The sequence below is a fragment of the Eleutherodactylus coqui genome, chromosome 7 (assembly GCF_035609145.1).
Source record: "Eleutherodactylus coqui strain aEleCoq1 chromosome 7, aEleCoq1.hap1, whole genome shotgun sequence".
In the NCBI taxonomy this organism is placed as follows: Eukaryota; Metazoa; Chordata; class Amphibia; order Anura; family Eleutherodactylidae; genus Eleutherodactylus; species Eleutherodactylus coqui.
Window position 1 is genome coordinate 145,565,933 of NC_089843.1, and position 16,969 is coordinate 145,582,901.

Here is a 16,969-nt window from a genome sequence, read left to right on the forward strand (position 1 = left end):
ATGATGTGACTGCACCCATTATATTTATGTCCCTGCCCAGGTTTCCTGCTGAGAACATCAGGTGGCTCCGTGAAGCACACCAAATACCTTTAACCACCATTATCTCCTAGACTTCTTTATAAAGAACACTTTTCCTTTTTATAATTTATGTTTCAAAAACATCCCCATATTTATATGTGCTGCTGTACAGACACCCAGGAAAGGTAGAATTTATTTACGCAATTCCTCTTTCCTGTAGTCCAAGCAGCAACACATATCTACCCTCCCAATAATGGCGTTATAGTCTTTCAATTATACAAGGACGGGAGAAACCAAGGCCCTTCTTATAGGGTCTGTTTAATATGAATTCATTCTTCACGTTATCTGTCCAAAGCATGTGGTAGGGAGATAAATCCCCATACCACACTGATATATGTGCTGCTGCTTGGACTACAGGAAAGAAGAATTGACTAAGTAAATTATACCTACTTCCAGGTTCAAACCCTTTTAGATGTTATGGATGACAGGCTGATGTACTCTAATACAGATGTCTTTTGGGAAAATAGTTCCAAGGGTTGTTTGGGTTCTTTTCTGTAACATTCATCTAGAACTGTTTTTTAACTGCTTCCTATCAGAAGAGTCACTCAAGACAGTGAGTATGAATTTATCCAGCGTTTCCACAAACATTCCAATAGTTCTGCTCCTCACTCTATTTTGGAACATTTTATTCGTAATTTCAAACTGAAGAAAATTTGTTTAAGGAGCTATTTGGATTTAATTTTAGTGGAAATGACCAGCAATCTTCCGTAATCATGCCCATTTAATATTTTTCTGTCTAAATTCTTACCATTTTCATCAATGAACTCATTGTCACACCATTTAGAAATCCGACTCAAGAAACAGTTCAGTTAAATAACATTATTTTAAAAAGTTAATAGCAAAGGGCAAAGTATACCTCTATAAAGCTTTTTATTTAGGGTATAGATGCATATAAGTTGGTTACTTAAATGTATTCTTTCAAATCTTGAAAATGATTCTGAATTTTGTTTCATTTTCTGTCATATAGAGAATTTATAATGACCCTAAACATGACTTTGTGCATTATCAGAATGTCCACAGTTAGTTACTGTACTAGAACTACAATGAATGAGTATTAAAGGGATCATCATGCTAATCTATCAAAGCTCGTGAGGACAAATGGTGGAAGTCTTGCACTAACACTGGAATTTGATGAGTGGGGTGGACAATGTCTCCATTTTTTGGCTAGTCTATGTTTGATGAATGATGATGTCCATGTGTATAATGAGTAATGACATGTAATCATAACAGTGTTCTTACCACAAGGTATAAATAAGAGTTTGTTGAGAACAGAAAAACACTTCATTTCCTGACCTGCTAGGCATGCAAATAAGGAGAGTTACCTAGATTTCAACTCAAACTTAATGGAACATTAATTTTAATTTAAAAGGGGTTTAATTTAGATATTTTATACAATTACTAATCCTGCTATTAAGTTGTGTACATGTAAGTAAAATAGCAATCAAATGCAATAATTCATACATAAGGGAAATACAGCAAATATTGATAGTTCCACATACAGTAATAGCTGAATAATGCTGAGCTGTGCAGTATGCATCATGTATTCATATAGCAGTGGGTTTATAAATAAGTAGGGATGCAGAATTGATATTATACGTCAGCAAATAACAGACAGGGAAAATTCAGGGCTAAAATTCCCATTAGGCACAAGAAGCCCGTGCCTATAGACAGCTCTAAATTTGGGAGTACAAATTTATGGCCATGTTTGATATCCTCAAGAATGGAATGAACCTTAGCCCGGGATTCTTACATAAGTGGAAAATATGAAAGGTCTGAAGGAGGTCAGGAGGGATGTCCTCTTCCCAATCATAATTTATTTATTTTTTCTTTCTTTAAAACGTCATAAAAATTCAGAACTTGACTCGTAATAATGTTGCCATCCAATAGGTGGTCCTGCATCTCCTTTCATGTGCAGGTTGAAGGAGAGATAAGACACATCATAAAGCTGTCCTGAGCACAGTGGACTGATTTGGGATTTATGTCTCAGGTCAGTTTGTCTGTTGTTTTAAGGTTTGAGTGCAAAACAGTCTCAAATTTCTATGTGTGAACATTTATTTAGATCAAGAGCAGTGTGTTCCCCTCCCCTCTGCATCTGTATGTTATAATGATGTGCCGTCCAAACTAGTTTCATTCATTAGCCTGACGAAGGGGGCCAGATATCCCCGAAAGTTTGCTGTAACATCATGTATTTTTGGTAGCCATTAAAAGGTATCATATCTACAAGATTACTTGGTTTCTTTCACTGAGAACAATCATAACTGAATTAAAATCAATACTATGCTTTCATAATGCTCATTTGTTCTGTACTACAAGTAATCTTATTTTGTACTACTCTACTGTTAATATACCTGCTCTAGTTGTTAAAGGGGTTGTCCCGCGCCGAAACGTTTTTTTTTTTTTTTCAATAGCCCCCCCCGTTCGGCGCGAGACAAACCCGATGCAGGGGTTAAAAAAGAAAACGGGATAGTGCTTACCTGAATCCCCGCGCTCCGGTGACTTCTTACTTACCTGGTGAAGATGGCCGCCGGGATCTTCTCCCTCGGTGGACCGCAGGTCTTCTGTGCGGTCCATTGCCGATTCCAGCCTCCTGATTGGCTGGAATCGGCACGTGACGGGGCGGAGCTACAAGGAGCCGCTCTCCGGCACGAGCGGCCCCATTCAGAAAAGAAGAAGACAGGACTGCGCAAGCGCGTCTAATCCGGCGATTAGACGCTGAAAATTAGACGGCACCATGGAGACGAGGACGCTAGCAACGGAACAGGTAAGTGAATAACTTCTGATAACTTCTGTATGGCTCATAATTAATGCACAATGTACATTACAAAGTGCATTAATATGGCCATACAGAAGTGTATAACCCCACTTGCTTTCGCGGGACAACCCCTTTAAGTTTACAACTGTAACTAAAACATGAAACCTTAATAGACATAAATTTGAGGAAAAAAAACACAATAGTAGCCACTTCAGCCCTCGTTGGGTTGTCACCCATGGACCACGACTGAGGTATAAATTTGCCTAGTTATGCGGCACTACATTCTACACCAGTCATTCTTATATGCAATTTTAGAATTGAAGAATAACTCTACCAGCACCATATCAAGAGGGGTTTGATGTCCTGGCCAGTTTCTTTCTGTAATTCGAGATGGTGGTCAACAGCCATTCTATTCTATACTGAATGTCAGAATGCTTATCCGGGTGCCATTTTGTTTTTGCTGCTACCATGTTAATACTGTCTTCACTAGGAAGGATGTCTAGTGAGGACTTAGGTTTTTGCCAAGAGGAGTTACTAAGTGAGATTTTCTGAGCATCGCCATATCCTGCAGGTATGGCGATGCTCAGTTTCCTTATGGATGCAATGACCAGTCTTGTAGAGACAACATTAGATAGGAATAAGGGTTGTCAATCTCAGCTGCTTCCCAGTAGATGATGTCCTGGGTTAAGGTCTTTGTGCGGTCCTCCATGGCAAGACACCTGGAAGAACTGCAAAAATTTGACGCTCCCCTCATAGGTAAGGAAAAAATACACTCCATGTTTGGAGGATATTGAACAGTCAAATCTGATTCTGCTGAAGAACACTCTTTTATAGCCCTCTTTTCTGTGGAGCAAGCGAGAAAGTTCATCAGAACAGTTTTTTTTATAAAATCGCAAATGAGGGGTTTTGTATGCTGACCAGGATTCCTCTAGAGCATCAAAGACCCTTGTGTTACTGAATCAGAAGAAAGTCAGAGCCATGAATTTGATCCGAGAGACAGGTTTAACCTCTATTTGCTTGATGAGGAACAGGAGGAATGGGGATTCCCTCAAAAGTTGATGCAGCTGTAGCATGTAGAGATCTAGCTACCTATCCCGCAAGAAGAATTTCCATGCTTCAATCCTTGAGTGAGTTCTCTCAGATTTCTGTAGCCTCCAAACCAGGTGGGGGATTCAGAACCAAAACCAACCTGCTGGAAAGGGTTTGACTATATGATAACCCTGGATGGAAGTTTCTTAAAAGGCCAAGACAAATCTCAGATCTAAAGGCCCTTTTATGATTATTGCCAAAATTCATCCAAATGGCCGAAAATGAGTAATTATCGTTACATGAAAATGCAGGCATAGTGTACTTTTCATTTTAACGATGGATTTTAGTTAAACTTAAAATCCATTCTTTAGCCGCTGAAAGACTGAGCAAATACATTCCATTTGAATGTATTTTACTCAGCTTTCAATAGACTGTATGATGTTCTTCTCGCGGCATATTTACACTAGCTGCCAGGAGAACAATGCGATCTGCTGGCAGCCTTGAGGAGAATACAGGAATGTGTTGGACGCTGTATACATAGCTGGGCATGTTTAAACACATGCTGGGCTGTGCAAACAGCTCCTGGAGGTCCTTTTACATGCAAATGAAGATGATAAAGTGTTAATGGCCATTAATGTAAATGTGTATTAAGTTAACCAGTTACTATAGGCAGAATTACATTTTATGTTATTTCTTGTTTTAATGGCACTTCAATGAATATGGCACAAGTCACCTGCAACAGTGTTTGTCAACCTTTTGCAAACAGTTGCAACATTTCTGGATATTTACCAAAAGTACCAATAGAACCAATATGGTTCACTTTTTGAGATGCAGGGCAACCCAGAGAACTATTATGGCGTCATTATTAGGTTGCTGGTCTGGATGTTGGACTACATGTATCAGAAGGTCTGACACTCTGTATCTACTCTGTGTGGGAGTATCTATCCCCCTCTATATTAAGAGCGACAACGTTGAGGGCGGGAGGACGCCGGATTTTGGCGCCCATATACATGTGAGTGCTATATGTATAAATAGATGCATATTTAATGTTTATGTTTATGCTTGAAAAAGGCTTGGGAATCAGGCCTAAACGCATCGCCAATAAAGAATTTGATCTAGGATCATCTCCTTACTTTTACTATACGCCTTCTGGAATTGTAGGGGTGCCACAGAATCGGGCACCCGATAACAAGTAAGACCCTTAATAGGGAATCTGTATATTTCTGACAGAGCGCTGAAATCTTTTCTTACATATTAAGAGGCAGTGTGAGTGGCTGTCTCATCGGTGTCCCTCACAGGTGTAATTAGCTCCCTCATTTGGTAGTCTGCTACCTGCATGATGAGAGGATGCAGCTATCTGCCTTCCTTAGTCAGTAAGTATATGGCCATGTTCTGTGATTGTTTTTATGTCTTTATATTTCCCCTTCTGTGACGTATTTCTGGAAATTTATATTTTTAAGCTATGTGTTTATATATAAGGGGGATGTGAAATCTAACGCTAAGTAGATAGTCAAATGCTGCTGTAGATAGAGATTATTTGTAAAGATGATGTAATATAAGGGTTTAGCTGAAGTAGTATTGTAAATGCTGATGTTTAGTGAAGACTCTGGCTCCTTTTACATGGAACGATAAATCGTTTGCATGAGTGACTGATGATAGGGTTCACTCATTCAGCTTGTCAATACAGGCAGATAAATCGTTTGAAATTACATTAGCACGTCATTCAGTCATTTACACTTTATGTACCAGTGAATGTGAACAACTAAACGATTGCTGTTCACAGGCAATGATGTGCGAACGAGCAAAGGATTATTTTTATGCCTGTATAAAATGAACGACAAACGAGAAGCAAGTGATTTCTCGTTTGTCCCTCAATCGTTGGCCGTGTTTAAACTGAATGGTTATCGTTTAAATTTGCATGATCCAACAAATTTTCGAACGATAATCGTTCCATGTAAAAAGGCCTTTCGGTAAACAGTTATGCATATGTAGGAAAGATATGCTAATGTGAGGGAAATGCTAGAGATACTGTTCATTAGAGATATTGTTCGAAATACTACAATAGTAATTCTGCAGTGATAGCTGATTAATGCTAAGATATGGACATTTAGCAAATGAAATGCTATGTAGTTTATTGCACAACTGCATGGGTATATGGGATATTGCAAATATGTATATCATAACTGAGTGACATAGTTGCTGACACTTATTAGAGACTTGTAACGATGACTGATATATGAATCAGAGGGCATGTTTAGCCCTGCCTGTGGAAATATAAGAAGTAGGGTGCGAGGTGCAACTGTTGGTTGTGTTTGCCAGATTGGTCGAGTGTGCAAGAGAGGTGTGTGAGTTCTGGGCAGATGTTAGGTGCAGCCTGGAGTCGTGAGCCAAGAGAGAAGCCGTGGATGCCTGATGAGGTAGAGGCTGAGTAATTCCAGGAGTCTCCTGTAGAAAGGAAGAGAGAGCCTGGAAAGTTTGGACCATTGGAGCTGTGGTAGCTTCAGTCGGGGGACTTGTTGAGTTGCCGAGTCCCTGAGAGAGACTATGAGACAGAACTAGCTGAAGACGTATTGGGTATCTACAGTGTGCAAAAGCCCAGATAAGTAGCCAAAGAGACTGAGTAACCAAAGAGTGTAAAGAGATTGTGTAAACAAGCATTTGGGAACATTAAGTGACTGAGAATACAAAAGCAACAGTGTTGTATCCTGCGCGGGCAGCAAATTCCAGAGTGTGTCACAAGTACCGAAGGTAGTGTTGTATATATGTAACTGGACTGCGTTTGTGCCTTCCCATGTGATATGTTTTTATATTAATACGTTTTTAGATCTGTTCCATTATGCCTGAGGAAGAACCCTGCGTAGGTTGGAAAGCTCACTATAACATCATATATTTTTGTTATCCATTAAAAGTTATCATATCTACAAAATTACTTTGTTTCTCTTGCTGAGAACAATCACACTTGAACAAAGAAGTTAAGAGACTGCACCTGGTTCTACAAAGACCTGTAAGCCAATTTAGTGTTATAGAGGTTCAAAGTCTACTGTTGAATGTTCTTGATTTTATTGCCAGAGTATTTGAAATTGTCTTACAATGTTCTGCAACCCCTAAGCCAACTGAAGTGCCTGTACCATTGAAACCCATCTACTACTTGCATTGGTCATACTGTTAATTCCTGTGTATAACTGAAAGTGACTGCTATTCAGCTGCCAAGTAATGATTGCTATAATTTGCTACTACCGTATGTATGTTTCAACGGTCTGGCACAAACCAAATAAAATGATTATACAGGGTGTATAGTCAAAAAGACTGATCCACCGCTGTATCTCAATATATTAAAATGAAAACAGCATACTTGAATAGGAAGGCATAGACCTGCTACATGATGGTATGGCACATAGGCCCCTGTGGGCCCTGGAACACGGATTTCAGATTTCGTGGCCTCCTTTGACTACGATACATGCATGGAGCCATTGCTGGACCTATGTTCATTCCAGAGACTCTCAACACGGATCTCCTGCGGATAACGGTGGATGACTTCCTGCATGATCTGCCCCTATTAAACAGCATGTATGCAAGTACTTGGATAAAAATAGAGTAATTAACCAGAGCCAGCATGGGTTTGTAACAAACAGTTCATGCCAGATGAATTTAATTTCCTTCTATGACAGAATCACTGACTGGGTTGATGAGGGAAATGCGGTGGATATAGTATATATTGACTTTAGTAAAGCATTTGACAAAGTATCTTATACCATACTTATTTTAAAAAATGACCAAATATGGGATTAACAAGGCAACTGTTGGGTGGATTCGCAACTGACTGAGTGATCGTACTTAAAGAGCAGTCGTTGTAGAAATACCAGGATTGAGACACATCCTCCAGTCGACATAAAAATAAGACCCATATGATGAATAGACGAGAGAAATACGAAAGCACCCAATAAGGGAATGAGAGACGACCACAGTTGATCTTCGTTAAAAGTTTAATGTTTGAACCACGATATTTAGGACCTACAAATTTTTTTTTAAATTTTATTTATTTATTTTACTTTTTATTTTTTTTTGTTTGTTTGTTTTTTGTTGAAACAATATTTCTAGTGAAAACCGGAGATAGAGAGTCTAAGGAATAATATTGTTAGAATTAAATTGGATAAGAGAATAGTACACTCAATTTAGGAATAGGATTAATGCTGTTTGTTATGTTACACCCCCTGCGAGGGGAAATTCACTCTTGAATATTTTAAAAGAAGTTGTACTTTATATGTTTGACTCCTGAATAAAGTATTTTGAAACTAAAGAGCAGTCGTTAATGGCTGCACGTCCAAGTGAAAGAATGTATCAAAGTTGGGTACCACAAGGCTCTTCCCAAACCATTGTTGTTCAACATTTTTATAAATGATCTAGGGAATTGATGGGAAACTGATCAAATTTGCAGACTACACAAAGCTAGGAGGGATAGCTAACACTAGGGAAGAGAGAGAGAGAGAGTATTCAAAAAGATCTGGAAAGCTTGAACAGTGCACGGCGACTAACAGAATGGTATTTAACAAGGAGAAATGCAAAGTCCTACATCTGGCAAAAAAAATGAAAAAAGCAAATACAGAATGGGAGGAATTGGGCTAAGCAGCACATGTGAAAAAGACTTGGGTATACTAATACAGTGTTCCCCACCTCCAGTCTTCAGGGACCTCTAACAGGTCATGTTTTCAGGATTTCCTCAGTATTGCACAGGTGATGTAATTATAGTCGGTGCCTCAGACATTGCCACAGATGTTCTTACCATAGGATATCCTGAAAACATGACCTGTTGGTGGTTCCTGAGGACTGGAGTTGGGGACCCCTATACTAATAGATCACAGACTGAACATGAGTCAACAATGTGATGCAGCAGCCAAAAAGGCAAACACAATTCTGGGATGTATTAAGAGAAGCATAGAGTCTAGATCACATGAGGTAATTATGCCCCTCTACTCCTGACTTCCTTAGTCAGACCTCATCTGAAATATTATTTCCAGATCTAGGCACCCTACTTTAAAAAAGACATAGACAAACTGGAGCAAGTTCAGAGAAGAGTTACCAAGATGGTGAGCAGTCTGCAAATCATGTCCTATGAGGAATGGTTAAAGGATCTGGGAATGTTTGGCTTGCAAAAAAGAAGGCTGAGAAGAGACTTAATAGTTGTCTACAAATATGTGAAGGGCTTTCAGTGCAGAGGGATCAGCCCTATTCTCATTTGCACAAGGAAACACTAGAAGCAATAGGATGAAACTGAAAGGGAGGAAACACAAATTAGATATTACAAAAAACTTTCTGAAAGTGAGGGTGATCAATGAGTGGAACAGGTTACCACAGAAGGTGGAGCTTTCTCCTTCAATGGAAGTGTTAAAACAAAGGCTGGACATACATCTGTCTGGGATGATTTAGTGAATTCTACACTGAGCAGGGGGTTGAACCAGATCATTTTGGAGGTCCCTTCCAACTCTACAATTCTATGACTCTATGATTCTATCGTAGCAGAAGGAGGCCACTTAGAGTATGTTTTCCTAACTTCAGAGAAATTTTTTTTAATGAAAATGAATACTGCAAATGAGGTATACCTTTGCATACATTTTTACACTTTTGTGATGCATACCTTAACTCATATGTTCAACATACACAGAAAATGCAGTGTGAATGTTGCCTAATATGATTGCTGGAACTCTTAAACATGGAAGTGGATAAATTGAAATCACTCAACAATCAGCAATATAGCATTCATATACACAATTATATCATGACATATCCTTGCTTATTGATACAGTGGATGGTCCAGCTTTTGAAAACCCTGGTGATCAGAGGAAATGGTTGAATTTAGTTGTAGCTAGCAATACATTTACCCTGCGGCCACCATATGGGAAACGTAGTATTACATAGTTTAGTACGTATTCAAATGAATGCATGACGACTATGTAATTTGTACCCAAAGTCCTCCAAAGGTGGAGCCCCTTTCCTTCATATAGCATATAGACATAGGGTGCCCTGTTGAGCCCATCCTTTAAAAAGACCATTCCAGTCCAAACCGTTCCATGCCTGATACAGGGACAAGGCGGCAGTGCATGACACAGGGACTCAAAGAACAACAAAGAGAAAATCACAAGGTAGAACACAGTATTTTACCTGCAGTCTTCCATTTTAATAAGAGCCTATTCAGATGGGCATATATCCCATCCGCGTTCTATCCATGTATTTTATGCACAGCACATGGTCCCATTACAACCAATTAGGCTACTCGCATGAGCACTTGTCCTATTCTGACTAGAGATGAGCAAGCATACTCACTAAGGCAAACTACTCGAGCGAGTAGTGCCTTATTCGAGTACCTGCCCGCTTGTCTCTAAAGATTTGGCTGCTGGCGGGGGCGGGGGAGAGCGGGGAGGAACGGAGGGGAGATCTCTCTCACTCTCTCCTCCCCCCCCCCCCCCCGTTCCCCCCTGCTCACTCCCGCAACTCACCGCTCGCCCACGCCGGCAGCCGAATCTTTAGAGACGAGCGGGCAGGTACTCTAATAAGGCACTACTCGTTCAAGTAGTTTGCCTTAGCGAGTATGCTCGCTCATCTCTAATTTGGACCCATATCACAGCTGAGAATAAGACATACAATGTCTGTGGTCTCTGCCGCTTGGACTTGTGTCCGTGTGCTGTCTGTTGCGAGTTGTGCCCAAAAATCTCAGGGCATTATACATGGAAACCACTACAAGTGATCCCTCAAGTTACAATGGCTTCAGTATAGAACATATTCAACATACAATGGTTTTTCCAGGGCCATTGTAACTCGAAAACAGATTCATCCTACAACAATCACCAACGTTGAGGGACAACTGTACACTAGTGTGAACAAAGCTTTGTAGGTTTTTACCCATAACTCTATAGCATATCTTTTATGAAAATGCACTCTTTACGTAATGTTTTGGTTTTTGTTTAGTGGCTGTACAGAACTTGTCTATCCATTTGATAAACTGAAATGAGGTTGATATATAATAGTGCCCGGCTTTATATCACATTGTTGAGGTTAGTACAGCAGTACTGATGAAGGGTTACTGTTACAGCAAAGTGCTGACACAACAAATAAATGTGATGTTTTATCCCCTGTGGTTGGCAGTCAGTCCATGGCAGGCGAACCAGCTGGCATGCCTGCTGTGCCAGATGACATACATTTTTCTTAATTGGCTTGATCTGAGTATTTTCATTATTAGTCATTATAGATACACACAACTTTTAGATATTGCCACCAATTTCCACATGTGCAACTGTGTGAACCAGGGAAATGCTGCAGTCTAGTACAGAAGCAAAGGAAAATAACAATGGCAGTAAAGATGCATATGCATATATATATATATATATATATATATATATATATATATAATATTATAAACTATAGATTGCACTACACAATGATTCATTTTGGGATTTTATTTGACTGGCAGCTGAAAGGAATTACGGAAATGCTCTCTCCTTCCACAGGAACGGGTCTGCAACTACCTCAGCGAGGATTGTGTTCTCCAATTGGATTGCAGAATAAGTTTTTTTTTATATCATTACTATGATGTATGTATATTTTTGTGCATATATGTGTATTACGTACACAGAAAGATATATATCACACGTTATCTATTCATGGTTATGGGTGTAGGATAAACGCTGCACTCTAGTGGGGTCCTATTGGTTACAGTAAATAGTTCAGTATTGGCTGTCATAAGGGTTACTCTACAAATTGTAAGCCCTAGAGGGCATTATCCTCTCTTTTGTGCTTCGTTATTGCCAGATGTTTGGTTTCTAATATTTGTCATTGTTTACAAGATGTTCTCAGCCTCTGAGTCTAAAAAGTGCCAAGCGCTGCAGACTATGTTGGTGCTATTCAAATCTAGTATCTGAGACTATGCTTACACCGGCTGGAGGCTCCATGTCTCCGCTGCAGATGTAGCACAAGTGCTGGACAACATAACGCAATATGCTGTGCTATTTTGTCTGGTAAAATACCGGCGGGCATACATAGAGTGGTATGGACTCCATTATCCTTAATGGGGTCTGTCAGGTGCTGTTTTGGTCCAGCATATGCCAAATCTGGCACTTTTGTTATTCCCGTTGTTTGGCTTTAAGGACGAAGCTGAATAACAGAAAATGATAGCGCTGATGTTATCCCAGCCATTTCCATTCACTGCAGGTAACTCACATATTGAACTACCTGGATGGGATTTATAGCAGTGTTCATCCTAATCCTCCTGATTCATAAAGAGTGCTATGACTACAGATTACATAGATATAGAAAGAAGTAGGGAAGAGGCAGCAGGGGATATAGCTCTGTCTAAAAAATACAGATGTAGTGGTGAATAGTTGTGTGGCAGCTCCTAACAATGCAGTAATGTCTTCCATTAGTGGCTATCACCTAGCATCTATAGGAGGATGGGATCATTCATGAATGAAAGACTGGGCAAACAGGAATTGCCACATTCAGTACAAACTAACAGTCAACTTTTCTTTCTTCTTAAAATGACACCCTTGTGAGGACTGTTGCAATGAATTATATGCATTGGATCTGTATTGTTACAATAAAACCAGCATTAACCTTGTATTCATTTCCACCAATATTTATCAACAAACAAAAATACATCATTCCAAATAATGTTACAATATTCCAAATACTTACTATGAGAGTCGCCCTTCTCCCGAGAGCCATCTACTCTCCCATCTGAATTGATCCTTAGGAAGTATCCTCCATTCTTACAGTAGAGTCTCTTGGGGTCCTTAAAGTTTCCTGGGGGGAATGGAGTGCTACCCCCATCATCTGCCGCTGGTGGGAGAGTAGTGATACTCCCTGCTGCCATCCCCACCTCAGTATTAAATGTTTTTCCCCTTGTTCTTGGCAGGGTGGCCCTGATCCGGCAGGTAGCAGTGGCTGACAGATATGCGTCCTGCGTTAGCTGTCTCTCCTCGCCTGGGCCTCCTCACTGTTCATTCAATTACTGGCAGCTGCAAGTAAAAGACCAAGTCTTAGGAGTCACTCTATTGTAGATTCATGATGTAAGTATGAGGATGTTGCATCCAGCCCTATATGTCTGCCTCCTGATATCCTAAAATTGTGTCATCCATGCTCCTCAGTGATGAAGGCAGAAGTGGCCTGAGCCTGCGGCACTGTGCAGACTGATCTTCATCCTGGTCCAACCCTCTACCATCAGTACTTGTTCTGTCAAAATGGTCTTATTTATTAAAATAGGTGAAGCCCTCCTCCACCTCCCTCTTCTTCTTCCTCCTACTTCTGCTCCTTAGTGATGTTGTGAGCACTCTGTATTTTCCCAGGAAGCTACATGAAAGTACAGTGCCAGAAAGTTTATAAACTATAAGAAGCAGTATAGTGTTCCTGGGTATTTTCTTAGACAGGCTCTGCCAGTCACTTCTCAGCATTAGGCTCCCTCCCCCAGCACTGAATTACTTTGCAGGGCAATCCTAGGAGGAGGGAAGGACAGGAGAGGAGATGGGGGTGTTTGTGCACCAGGAGCTTGCCAGTACTTTTATTATTCAGCTAACTTTCAGAAGAAGCAGGCATCGCGGTGATGAAACTAACAGTAATAGCTCAAGTTCCAGGCCTCAAGTCATGTGCATTCGATGGAACTATTTCACGTCTCACTTGTTACGTTATTACAGAAAATGATTGAAAATGTCTTTCATAGAGTATTAGATTATATTAAAAAGTAGTTTTTACCCCCATGCGTGAAACAAGAACTCCAGGCAGTAATTAAGGAGTTTGCATCTGTAGAAGTTAGCTAATATACTTTTATTCTTGCAGGACCTGATACAGTATAAAATAACTCCTAAAAGAATAACAGAAGTACATTAGAGTGTTGTTGTATATGAAATTCCCTAATATAAATAGGTTTCATGATTTTTTTTCCCTTGTACTGCCAACTTTATGCTCGGGACCCTTTTACACATGTCCAAACCAAATAACAGAAAGAGGGTAGAAGAGAGGCGCTCAATCGCCGCTGAAGCTGGTATATTTCTATGTAACAGGGTAAGTATAAAGAAAGGTGAGGGGAACACAAAAACATATGTCACTGGAAAAGAGCTAAAAATGCATTACCCGATAAAGTGCAGAGCAGGCACGATCGCCGCTAAGCAGGCACAATGGCCGTAGGGTAGGCACAATGCCCGTAGGCTCGGCACAATGGCCGTAGAACCTAACAATATGCAGCAAGCAGAGGCGTAACTTGAAGTTCCTGGGCCCCAATGCAAAACCTGGAACGGGGCCCCCAACTATAATGCTTTATTCATAGTACTGGGAGTCCTATATGGAGAAGAGAGGCCTTATGGGCCCCCCAAGGCTCCTGGGCCCGAGTGCAATCGCATCCCCTGGACCCTCTTTAGTTACGCCCCTGGCAGCAAGCCAGACTATAAACCAGAGGAGCTAAGCTGTCCACTGCAGACTTCTATGCAGCCACTCACTCAACCCAGCCCAGACTGCATGCAACTAAATCTGCAATGTGAACGATACCACAGAAGCCAGCCAATAGATGGGTGCGTCCCACAATACAGGATTACAACTCACATTGACATAGCAGTGGGTTGCCCTGTATCTCAACAGTGGGCCGCACTGGCTGACATCTTGGGCTCCCCTAGAAGTCTATAGCAAACTGCATAAAGGAACTATTGATACACACTAATAAAATGCAGGTGTTAGCATTTTGGGCAAGACGCATAAGCTGACGGGCCGACGGCAAGGCCACACCGCATCCGTCAGAACCTACACTATCTCACTGCAAAGTAAATTAAAATCACAGAGGTGAGGGGGAACACAAAAACATAGTTCACTGGAAAAGAGCCAAAATTGCAATACCTGATAAGATGCACATTGCAGATTTGGTTGCATGCAGTCGCTCTTTGCCAATCTGGGCTGGGTTGAGTGGGTGGCTGCATATAGGTCTACAGTGGACAGTTTAGCTCCTCTGGTTTATAGTCTGGCTTGCTGCATATTGTTAGGGTCTACGGCCATTGTGCCGGTCTTATGGCGATCGTGCCTGCTTAGCGGCGATCGTGCCTGCTTAACGACGATTATGCCTGCTCTGCATCTCATCAGGTATTGCATTTTTGGCTCTTTTCCAGTGAAATAAGTATAAAGAAAGGCACTTACATAAGAAGGGGGCAGAGGAAAACCTCTTACCCCAGAGCCGCCAAATCTCACAATTTCACAAGTTCCCCAAAAAGGTCTGGAGGTACAGATGTAGATGAATTACTTTATTAACCAATGCAGTTCAGGGATATAACAGGAAAAAACCCTTTCTCAATGATATCTAAAATTATATATGTTTAAGAAAGGTTTTTTTTCCTGTTATACCCCTTAGGCCTCTCTCACTCAGGCGTTTTTTACCACGATTAACGCAGCATTTTGAAATCTGCAGTAATCGCTGTATAATGCTCCCATTGAAATCAATGGGGCCTCGCAGACATGTCTTTGATCACGGTCGAAAACAAAAGAAAAAACACGGCAAAGCACTGCGTCTATGCATGAGGGAGGCCAGGGGTGATTGAGCGCCTGACTTCTCCCTTCTTTTTTTGTTATTTCGACCTGTTTGCATTCCTGGGGATGGTACATATCTAACGCTGGTCTGGCTGTGAATACAGGTACATTGGATCTTCTAACCTTTACATGATTGATATTCGGTTTTACCGGATTATTGTGTGTCACCATCAGGAGACACACACCAGGTGGGTACAATTTCATCCTCCCACCACAATATATCGGTGGCACTGATATCAGGAATATTTTACATTTTTAGTATTTGTGTGTTTCCTTTTATGATGTCCAAACCAAGGCCACTGAAGGATCCCCCAATCTCTGACATTGTAGTGCGCTAGTCCGATATTTTGGTATACTCTTGGCCATTCTTTAATTTGACATGGAACTTTGAAAAAAAAAGTAAAAGTTATAAGGTGGATCATCCAAATAAGATTTACATACCAGCAAGAATGGGGCATTTTTTACTTTGTGAGACATGTTTTCAGCAGATCATTTTGAAGCTGTATTATGTAGACTGGGAAATAGTCAGCAGAGTCATCTCATTCTGACTAGGGGACAAGAGATTAAACAACACATTAAAAAGTAGAATCTGCCTTAATAAAAATGAAATTCTTTGCAAAAAGCAAAGTAGGGCCCTTTACACAACATTTTTTATGCAGTTCTACTTGCAATTTCTTACACCCCACCCTCATAAATAATACTTCCACACAGGGTCTACACAATAGGATCTTCATGCAATATACAAATATCCATGCAATGGCATATAGTGCCACAATTATACTACCATAAACTACCCAAAACATACTATTAAATAGTGCCTACACAATACTGGAATTCAGTGTCCAAATAAGAACACCATACAATGACTAAATAATACTCCCATACAGTGTTCATACTATACTGCCAAATTAAGGCTATATAATTCAGTTATATTGTTAAAAGCAATGCTACTGTGTGGTATGGAAATAATATCTAATATGCAAAGGCCACTCCTCAAATAATACAGCAATTAAATGAAAAACGAATACCACAATATACTACACATTGGGTGGTTTAGAGAAAGCAGGTCGCCAGCAGCATAAATTGTATATCCCTCCAAGGGCTTGACAAAGGCCAACATGGCCGAAACGTTGCCTGTTTTTCTGTGATGGGGGAATAAAACTTTGGATATCAATTTGCACCCCGGATGCTGCCGAAGTCTTTTTTCATTTACACATTGGGTGGTTTGATGGGCGGATTTTAACCTAGGGTGGTAGAGAGATGGATAGTATGGATAGTAACATTCCTGGAGGCTTAGAGCGGTGAAATGGTTAATTGTGACTAATGAACCCTCTAAGCTGTGTTAAAACAACATACTAATAATAATCAAGGAGAACAATAACTGCTCACCTGTGTGGAGGGTTTGGAATGTTTAAGAGCTATGGACACCTTTGGGGGCAATTTGTTTTAACTTAAAATGCATATACTTTGGGCTAAAAATCATTTTTACAATACACTTTCATTAAAAATTTTCCACCGTGCAGCTTGTTTGCACGAGGGATAAATCATTCACTTGCAAATCTT

At 40.4% G+C, this 16,969-nt stretch overlaps 1 protein-coding gene across 2 annotated transcripts in view; it reads right to left on the reverse strand.

Annotated features, from left to right (window-relative positions):
• FGF2 (fibroblast growth factor 2) overlaps positions 1–15,907 on the reverse strand; it is a 73,846-nt gene extending 57,939 nt beyond the window's left edge. The window contains exons 1-2 of one of the 2 annotated variants that reach the window (XM_066573784.1): positions 15,848–15,907; positions 12,542–12,864 (exon numbers count right to left, since the gene is read on the reverse strand). In XM_066573784.1, the coding sequence (XP_066429881.1) occupies positions 12,542–12,719 (178 nt within the window). In that variant the 5' untranslated portion in view covers positions 12,720–12,864; positions 15,848–15,907. Of the gene's footprint in view, positions 1–12,541; positions 13,209–15,847 lie in introns of those variants that run through there. The other variant, XM_066573783.1, reaches the window with a different exon arrangement.
• Positions 15,908–16,969: the final 1,062 nt, after the last annotated feature.